The 9,440-nt window shown below is 50.3% G+C and overlaps 1 protein-coding gene across 2 annotated transcripts; it reads left to right on the top strand.

Annotated features, from left to right (window-relative positions):
- The first annotated feature begins 2,267 nt into the window (after positions 1–2,267).
- LOC123111910 (centromere protein V) lies at positions 2,268–8,998 on the top strand. 2 transcript variants are annotated; one of them, XM_044532789.1, is made up of 2 exons: positions 2,268–2,881; positions 8,954–8,998. In XM_044532789.1, the coding sequence occupies exon 1, from the start codon at positions 2,423–2,425 to the stop codon at positions 2,843–2,845; it is 423 nt and encodes a 140-aa protein (XP_044388724.1). In that variant the 5' UTR covers positions 2,268–2,422; the 3' UTR covers positions 2,846–2,881; positions 8,954–8,998. The 2 variants fall into 2 exon arrangements, with proteins under 2 accessions (XP_044388724.1, XP_044388725.1); XM_044532790.1 differs by lacking the exon at positions 8,954–8,998 and adding an exon at positions 3,345–3,924.
- Positions 8,999–9,440: the final 442 nt, after the last annotated feature.

Genomic DNA, 9,440 nt, shown 5'->3' with positions numbered 1-9,440 from the left:
CCTGCATAAAAGAGTTTAGAGAAAACTCAAATAATATTTATGGATAGATCTGAACATAAACTCACAATTCATCGGATCCCAACAAACACACCACAAAAAGTTATTACATCAAATATAGAGAAGAAGCCATCTAGCTACTAACTATGGACCCATAGGTCCGTGGTAAACTACTCACGCATCATCGGAGGGCGGCAAGGATGATGTAGAGCCCCCTCCATGATCGAATCCCCCTCCGGCAGAGTGTCGGAAAAGGCCTCTAGATGGAATCTTATGGTTCTGGAACTTGCGGCGGCGAAAAGAGTATTTCGTGGACTCCTCTGTTGGTTTCAAGATTTTAGAGAATTTATAGAGGCGGAGTTAGGTCAAATGGAGCCACATGGGCCCCACTACTCACCAGGGCGCGCCTACCCCCGGGCGCGCCCTGGATGCCTTGTGGGCCCACGGTTCATCATCTGGTCTTCTCCCAAAGCTTCTAGTTTCTCTTTTGTCCAGAAAAAAAATCTCCAAAAATGTTTGTGGCATTTGGACTTCGTTTGGTACTGATATTCTGCGAAATCAAAAGCAAGCAAAAAAACAGCAACTGGCACTGGGCACTAAGTTAATAGGTTAGTCCCTAATTGATTGAAAGTGTATATAAAGCATCCAAGATTGATAATATAATAGCATGGAACAATAAAAAAATTATAAATACGTTGGAGACGTATCACTTCCTCCACACCTCTCCTTTGCAAGCTCGTTGATCAACTCCGGCACGAGTTCACCATGAAGGATATGGGCGCCCTCCACTACTTCCTCGGCGTCCGGGTCGAACGTACATCACTCGGTTTCTTTCTCAACCAAGCTCAGTACGCCGAGGAACTCCTTCACCGAGCAGGCATGTCCCAATGCCATCCCGCAGCAACTCCAGTCGACACCACCCCTAAAGTTGCTGTCGATGCTGGCGGTCCCGTGGATGACCCCTCGGCATATTGGAGCCTCGCCGACAGTCTGCAATACCTCACTATGACGCGTCATGACCTCGCATACGCTGTCTAGCAGGCATGTTTACACATGCATGATCCTCGCAACAGCCATCTCGCCATCCTCAAATGCATATTGCGGTATGTTTGCGGCACCACCACTCATGGTCTTCTGCTTTCGACCTCGCCATAGACCAAGATTGTGGCCTACTCTGACGCGAGGTTGTCCCAATACTCATCGTTCCACCCGCGGTTATTGCATGTATCTTGGCACAACACTTGTCAGTTGGTCATCTAAGAGGCAAGCCATTGTCTCTCGCTCGAGCGCAGAAACAAAGTATCGAGCCGTCGTGAACGCCGTTGCAGATTGTGTTTGACTCAAGCAGGTCCTCAATGAACTAGGCTGCTCCACACCGAAGGCTACCATTGTTTTTTGCGACAACATATCGGTCATGTACATGCCCACAAACCCAGTTTATCACCGGAGGGCCAAGCACATTGAGCTCGATATCCATTTCTTCAAATAAAAGATAGAAATCGACGACTTTTGCATTGTACATGTTCCTACAACACAACAGCTCGCCATCATCATGACCAAGGGTTTGACAACATCCGTCTTTCAGACTTTTCGATCCAGACTTTGTGTGCTGCCAAGCAGCGAAGATACGACTATGGCGGGGTGTTAGCGAACGTGTGTGTTGTGTGTATTCAGTTTCCTAGTCTTTAGGCTAGCCTTGAGTTAGTTAGTTGAGGACTCTGTATATAAGTTGTGTAACCCCAGGTAGTCAATGTACCATGTGTTGCACGACCATCTCTCTTTTTCCATTGCTCTGGCTCTAACAAAATGATTTAAACACCACCGGCTTCCGGCCAGCTAGGATTTCGCACATGTGATTCACTAAAAAAATTAAATCATCTCACGAAGCTTTATTAAACCGTCGGTAATATTACAAGGACGAAAACAGATCACAGGAAAGATCTTACCTAACATGACGGCCTACTGTAAATGTAAAGCATATACTTCAACTGCGATTCACTAATGGAACTGGTGTCTGAGACAGGGAGCAGAGCAGTTTTCTTTTTTTTGGATCAGGGAGCAGAGCAGTCGAGGGGCCTCTTTCACGGAACCTTCGGCCAACTGGGCCACTACTCTACCGGGCCCATTGGTCGCTGGCCAGCCGCAGCCGGCACCTTGCACCCCGCTTTCCGCGCCGCTTCGGTCGTGTCACCGCTGATTATTTTTTCTGAGGGGTACGTGTCACCGCTGATGAGTGTCTAGCTTTGCGAGGAGCACGTAGCATCAGCCCGGCGCAGCTAAACAAACCAGTGAACCCGACGAGCGACAAGTTTCTACGCCTGTTCCCAGCATCTCCTCCTTTCTTTCTCTCGAGCAAGAGCCCATCCATATCCCCCATTCCCTCTCTGCCCAAGAAGACCAACCGGGCAACAACCCAAAGCCCACGATGAGCTCGGAGCCGGAGGTCGTCCACAGCGGCGGGTGCCACTGCCGGCGCGTGCGGTGGCAGGTGGAGGCGCCGGCGAGCGTGGTGGCGTGGGTCTGCAACTGCTCCGACTGCTCCATGCGGGGGAACACCCACTTCGTCGTGCCCAAGGACAAGTTCGCGCTCCAGCCCGGCGCCGGCGACTTCCTCACCACCTACACCTTCGGCACCCACACGGCCAAGCACACCTTCTGCAAGGTGTGCGGGATCACCTCCTTCTACATCCCGAGGTCCAACCCCGACGGCGTCGCCATCACCGCGGCCTGCGTCGACCCCGGCACCCTGGCGCACGTCGAGTACAGGAAGGCGGACGGGAGGAACTGGGAGAAGTGGATCGAGGGGAGCGGCATCTCCGAGTTCTCCAAGCCTAAGGCCGCCGAGTAGGACCTGGCCTGGCCCGTGTTCGGTTCAGGATTTCAGGTCAGTTTGGTTGGTGGTTGCTGGCTGAATTCCTCTCCTTGTTAGTCATGAAAAGTAGGTATGTGAGAATAAACTTGGACATGATAGTCCAAACTTGTCCTGAATTTTTCTCCTTGTTAGTGAAAAGTTTGGTTGGTGGTTGCTGTCAGAATTCTGCATTGCGCTTAATGGATGTCTAGACTCTGTTTTATAATGCTTCATTCAATAGCCAGCCATGAGATGAGATGAGCCTATACATACCCACAGTGTGTACAATTTCAGAAGTAAACATTCAGAGAACAATGGGAGCATCTACAATCACGTTTGGGGATCAAAATTGGACAGTCGTGATTGTTGATGCTCTACCAGTTTTAAGCAACAGTTTTAGTCATGTTTTGCATAGAGAGGCAGATATATGATACTGCCATAGTGGCTTACCTTTCCTGATGATTGTTAATGAAATGCCACTAAAAATATTATGCAGAGCCCAAGCAGCACACGAGAAACAGAGTTCTTGAATTGACTGAAAACAAGTATCACTACTAAGTACCAACAGTCTTCATACGCTCAAGTGCTCAACAACACAAAGGGGAGGGAAATGAACATACAAACAGTACTACTAGTTTAACCAACAGGTAACCAATAACTCTCCAACATAGAAGTTTACATGAAAAAAATAGAGATGAGCTCAGGAGATGCTGTAATATCTGCCAAAGATGCTTGGTTGCCCTACGAGCTTGAGGCTTTTCAGCACGGCGTTCTGCCCATCATCCGCGGCTTCTCGGACATATTTGAGAGCAGAGGATGAAGATGAAGACCATGGCAAATCGATGCTAGGAGGCTGGCTCTCAGATGGTGATAGCGCGAGATGTAATGGTACAATGGATTAGCTTGAGAGGGAGCGTTGGTCTTTTTGTAGGCTTGCTGGAAGGGGATAGCCTTAGCATATTCTTTCAGCACCGAACTTGCTGAGTCCTTTTAGGCTTTAGCCCTTTTTATGGCCCTGCCCTTTATACTTCACAAAGCAGATGGTGATCTAGTGCAAGTTTTGTTGGTTTGTCGCTCAGTGTGCAACTTGTGGGTGACTGAAAAAGGCAATAAGAGCAACTCCAATGCGTCGACCCAATTCCGTTTTTTATCCGTTTGGGTCGGCCGCCCGTTCGGTGTCCGCCCTCTTTAAGATTTGGGTAGGCAGTGCGCTCAACGGTGGTGACCCATTTCATGTCCGCACGCAAATTTCGAAAAAGGCCCGCGGCCATAGATCATGGCAGTGGCCATGTCGTCGCCCGAAGTTCGTGCTGGCACCATGCCAGTGCCAGCATACAATGCCAGCTTCAGAAAAACAGCACACAGTTCAGCTGGCGCACTTGCCTGCGGCCAGCACACATGTCAGCACACAAAAAAGGGGCGGGAGAGTTCGACCATGCCATCGCGGTCGTGGTCATGCCAGCACACTTGCCGGCATACAAAAAAATGGCGCTCGCCTCCATAGATCACTTGTCGTCAAACTTGAGCATGCCGGCCTGCATCTTCTCGAACCACGGCCTCTTCCTTGGCGACACGGTGTTTAGGTGCACCTTCATGATCTCCACCCCCGTCATCATGCTCGCGAGAGCCACTTCTTTCGCCTTGGTCTTGGCGTTGGTGGCCTCGATCTCTAGCATCTTGGCTTGCTTCTCCGCCTCCATCTCAAGCATCTTGCTTGCTTCTCCACCTCCATGTCAAACCACCTTCTTTGGATCTCCATGAAGGCGTTCATTTGTTCTTCCTTGTATCGCCGGCACTCCTCCTCCCTCAAGTCCTTCTTGGTCATCATGCCCTCCACGCTTGCGATCAAGGGTTCGACGTCGCATCCTGCTTGTCCTCCTTCTTGGAGTTGGCCTTCCCCCGCGGCCGTGGCTTCTCGCCGTCTTCCTCCTCGGCCTTCTTCCCCCCACGCGACTTGAGGGCGGCATATTGCGCCTTGAACTTCTTCTCGTCTTTGATGATCCTCCAACAATGGAAGAGGTTGAAGCACTTGCCATCGTGTTGGACCTTGAATGCCTCCAAAGCTTGGAATGCCTACAAACTAATTGCATGCAAGCATATTGGCAAATGGATATGGAAATGGACATGCAAGCATAAACGGAATGTCACAAAAGAGGGCCGCTTGCCAGCATACCATATCTTGCATGCCGCTCACGGGGCGTGCCTTGACGCTCTCAAGAGTGGCACAAAACTTGTTGCACTCTTGTTGGATCACCTTCCAACGCTTCGAAATGGACACCCATGCGCGCATGCTTTGCATTTGGTATGGTGGAAACTTCTTGCACTCATGGAACTCACGATGGATACGAGTCCAAAAGGTTGATGCCTTTTGTTCGGCGCCAGTCCTGGGGTCTTGCCCAATGTCCCTCCAACACTAACAAAGAAGCTTGTCCTCGGCTGCCTTGGTCCGCCTACTCTTGCGCTTCGGCTTTCCCCCGGCGGCTTGGTTGGCGAGCTCGTCCTCGAACAAAGGCTCCCCTTCGATGTCCAACTCATCCTCTTCCTCGAGACCGTAGTCCTCTAGAAACTCGTGGTCGAGCGGGAAGCCATCCAGGTCCACGCCGACCTGATCATGCATGAAGGCGACCTGATCTTGATCAAAGGTGGACGACGTGAATGACCCTCGGCCATCCTAGCTTTGTGTCTCGTCGGGATCATAGCCAGCCGCCAGCGGCTTGTGCACCACCCTTGAAGATGATGTTTTGCGTGTAGTCGTCATCGCCGGAGGCCAGCATTCCGTCGAACAGGTTGTGTGCGCCCAACAACACGTCGGATGGCATGTGTTGCGCGCGTTTCTGTCACATCCTAGCTAGTCATGCATTAGAGTGTTGCATCATGTTTACTCTTTCATCAGAAACTTGAAATGGGGATCTGTGAAACCCTCAGAACCATTTTGAAAATGACCCAAATAAAAATTTCTCCAAAAGGGTCCAAGAAAATGCTCATGTTGCTCTCTGAAAATATTGGACAGAGATAAAAATCAAACCAATATTTTTAGTGGCTCATGGACATTTATTTTGGGCATCTGGAATTAATGCATAAATATTTGCATTGGAAATATATTAATTATATATATTAATATATGCCCAAATATTATGCCAATTATAAAAGAGCTCTGGAATAATATAAATAGCTCCTGCAAAAATTGGCATAAGTTAAATAAATGATTTAATATATTATTTAAATCAAAACAAATGTCAGAAATTAAAAAACAGAAAAGGAAATGACAGGAGGAGCTTACCTGGGCTCCTCCACTGTGCGGCCCAGCCAGCTGGCTGGCCCAGCCAGCAGCCAGCCCAGCCCACCTCCCTCCTCTGTCGTCTTCGTCCAGACAGAGGGAGGGGAGTGTGGCCGGCGCGCGCGCGCGCCACCGCGCCACGCCACCTGCTCGCCTGCTTGCCTGCCCTCCCCTCCTCGCTCGATGCCCTGGACGACGCCACGCCTCTCCCCCTGCTCTCTCTCACTCTCCCCCGGCTCTCCTCTCCTCCCCTCGCTCTCTCTCTCACACGGCCGAACACCCCCGTCGCCGCCGTTCGCCACAGCAGCCGTCTCCGGCCACCCCTCGCTCCCCCGACTAGCTCAGAAGCTCCGCCACGACCCCCTCTTCCTCCCCACCGCTCCACAGCTCCCCGGAAGCCCTGCATCGCCGCCACATCGCCGTTCCCCTCTTCGGACTCCGATCATCGTCGCCGTCGAATTCGTCGTCTCCGGCGCGTCCCCGAGCCCGCTTCGACGCCCACTGCAACCGCAGTGAGGCCCCGGATCGTTTCCCCCTTCTCCCCTGGTCTCTTTCGACCTCTAGGCCCTAGCCCCACCTTGGCCGAGAGCTCCACGCCGCCGGCGATGTCGCCGTCGTGGCCACGGTCGCCGTAGCGCCCAACCGAGCACACCATCCTGCTCCACACCTCACCAGGAGCACGTAGCACGCACCAACACCTCTTCTAACGCCCTGCAACGCCGATTCCGACCGCACCCGAGCTCCGGCCGCCGCAGCCGAGCTCGCCGCCGTCAACTCCAGCCACCCCGAGCCCAACCACCACCACCAATAGTCGCGGCTCATCCTCAGCAACACGTAGATGCCTTCCGCCGTCCATTTGGTTGCCGGAATGGCAAAAAGCACTTTCGCCGCCGTCTCGGACCTCGCCGGCGTCATGTCGCCGGTGGGGTTTGACTTGTCCGACCTGGGGTTTGACCCCCCAGGGTCACTGACGCGTGGGCCCTGTCGGCCAGGTGGTTAGATTAGCGCTAACTACTGTTAGTCAACCCCCCTGACACTGACAGTGGGCCCCAGCGCCACTAATCCCTAATTAAGATTAATTTAAACCTGTTAAAAACCCCCTGTCACTGACGTGTGGGCCCCACACGTCAGGTTTGACCTCAGCCAGTCGCAGTTGACCACTGACGTCATGCTGACGTCATGCTGGCGCAATAATTATATTTCTGGATTTAATTTAAATCAGGAAATTCCAGAATATTATTTAAACTTCAAAAATTCATAACTTTTATTCTGTAACTCCAAATTGGACAAATTATATATGAAAAATGATCAGAAAAATCCAATCTATCCATCTGTACTATTTTCATGCATGATCAAACAAGTTAAATTGATGTTTCAAGAAGAACAAGGAAAAGCACTTAAAGAGGCCATGTTTGAGTTTGAAATTTGAATCTTTGATTCAAATTTGTTCAAACCCTTCTGGTTTTAGTTGCATTAGCCCAACACACTCATATTGCCATGTTTCATGCATGCATCATATTGTTGCACATTGTTTGGTGATGCTTGTGTATCGGTGCCTTTGCGACAGGTTCTGCCCCCGAGGAGTACCGTGATTACCCTAACGAAGAACCGTATCAGTGCATCGAACCATCAGGCAAGCAACCAACCATTTGATCATATCGATACAATCCCATGTTCTCGCTCCTGCTCTCTTTTACTGCATTAAGACAACGTGTTTCAAACTGCTGTGTGCTACGGTAGTTGAACCCATTTCCTCTGCATGACCTATCATTGCCACAGTAACTAGATGAAACCCACTAGCATGTGTAGGAGTTGATTGAGCCATATGTATGTGTTGTTCCTACCTTGCTATGCCTGCTATGCTTAGAGTCGTGTCAGGTCTGGTTCATCTGGGTGATGGGCTAGAGTGAAATGATTATGTCGGTAATGAGAGTGGTGTGGTGAACACGATTTGGTAAAGGTATCGATGAGGGGCCATGTAGGAGTACATGGTGGGTTGTTTCATTGAAGCCGACCTTAAGCACTGAGATCTGTATGTGTGATTTAAGATACAGCTACTACCATGCATTGGGCCCTGAAATATGACCCCGCTCGACTTCTTATTCACCCTAGCTCTCTGTCCAGGAGTTGCAAGTAGTTTCTGGTGTTTGTAGCCTACTGGAGGCCGTGGACAGCGCTGACCGTAGGGGTGGGCTGTGATGCGGTAGGTACGTGGCACGGTGTACCGAATACCCATTAGGTATCTCGGGAACCCTGTTCACATCGTTCGGGGCCGTATGGGAAACCTCGGCCGGACTCCCTGCGGATGGAACCTGAATAGGCGATAAACCTGGACTAGAGGCTTAAGTGTTTAGGTAGGTCGTGGTCTACACCCACGTCGGCTTTCGCTTGAAGTCTGCCGAGCACATGACGTGTGCAGACGCTAAGTGGTGGAAACATGTATGAAGAAGTACACCCCTGCAGGGTTAACATGATCTATTCGAATAGCCGCGTCCGCGGTAAAGGACTACTTGGTTGCCTATACAGTTCATAGACAAGTAAATGGAAACTACTAAAAGCCTCAAGATAAGTGTGAGTGCCGAGGATGGCTCTTCCGTAGGAAGACGGAGGTGGATCCTCGGTAGTGTATTGAAGTGGTGAATAGTGGACTCGTGTGCGCAAAACTATTTCAAGTTGGAGTATCGTAGGATAGTCTAGCCAAGAGTCAAAGCTGGCTTGCTGCAATAACTCCACCAACCCTTCTTGATACTATGCATGTATGTAGGATCTGATGTAAGTCTTGCTGAGTACCTTTGTACTCATGTTGCTATAATCTACATTTTTTACAGAAGACGCTGCAACCCCTTCTGATGGGTTCTATGTAGACGTTGACATCAACGAGTAGGCTAAGACCCAGGTGGTGACCCTGAGCTTGTGAAGGACCACGTAGTATAGCTAGGCTTTCCAAGCCTCTTTTATTTTACTAGTTGTCTGTACCCAGACAAGTTATTTCCGCTGCTGGCTTGTATGACTGTATGACTTGTATGTGGGGTCGTGAGACCCATACCTTTGTGTATGTTATGTATGGCTCACTGAGCCTTAAATAAAGTACTTGTGTCATAGAGTCATGTTGTGATGCTTCGTTGTATTTGCACATATCGAGCATATTGTGTGTATGATTGAAATGCTTGGTATGTGTGGGATTTGACTATCTAGTTGTTTATCTTTAGTAGCCTCTCTTACCGGGAAATGTCTCCTAGTGTTACCGCTGAGCCATGGTAGCTTGCTACTGCTCTGGAACACTTAGGCTGGCCGGCATGTGTCCTTCTTCGTTCC

This window comes from Triticum aestivum, chromosome 5B (genome assembly GCF_018294505.1).
Source record: "Triticum aestivum cultivar Chinese Spring chromosome 5B, IWGSC CS RefSeq v2.1, whole genome shotgun sequence".
NCBI classification, from domain to species: Eukaryota; Viridiplantae; Streptophyta; class Magnoliopsida; order Poales; family Poaceae; genus Triticum; species Triticum aestivum.
Note: the sequence above shows the minus strand (reverse complement) of the source record. Positions and strands in the feature narration are given on the sequence as shown.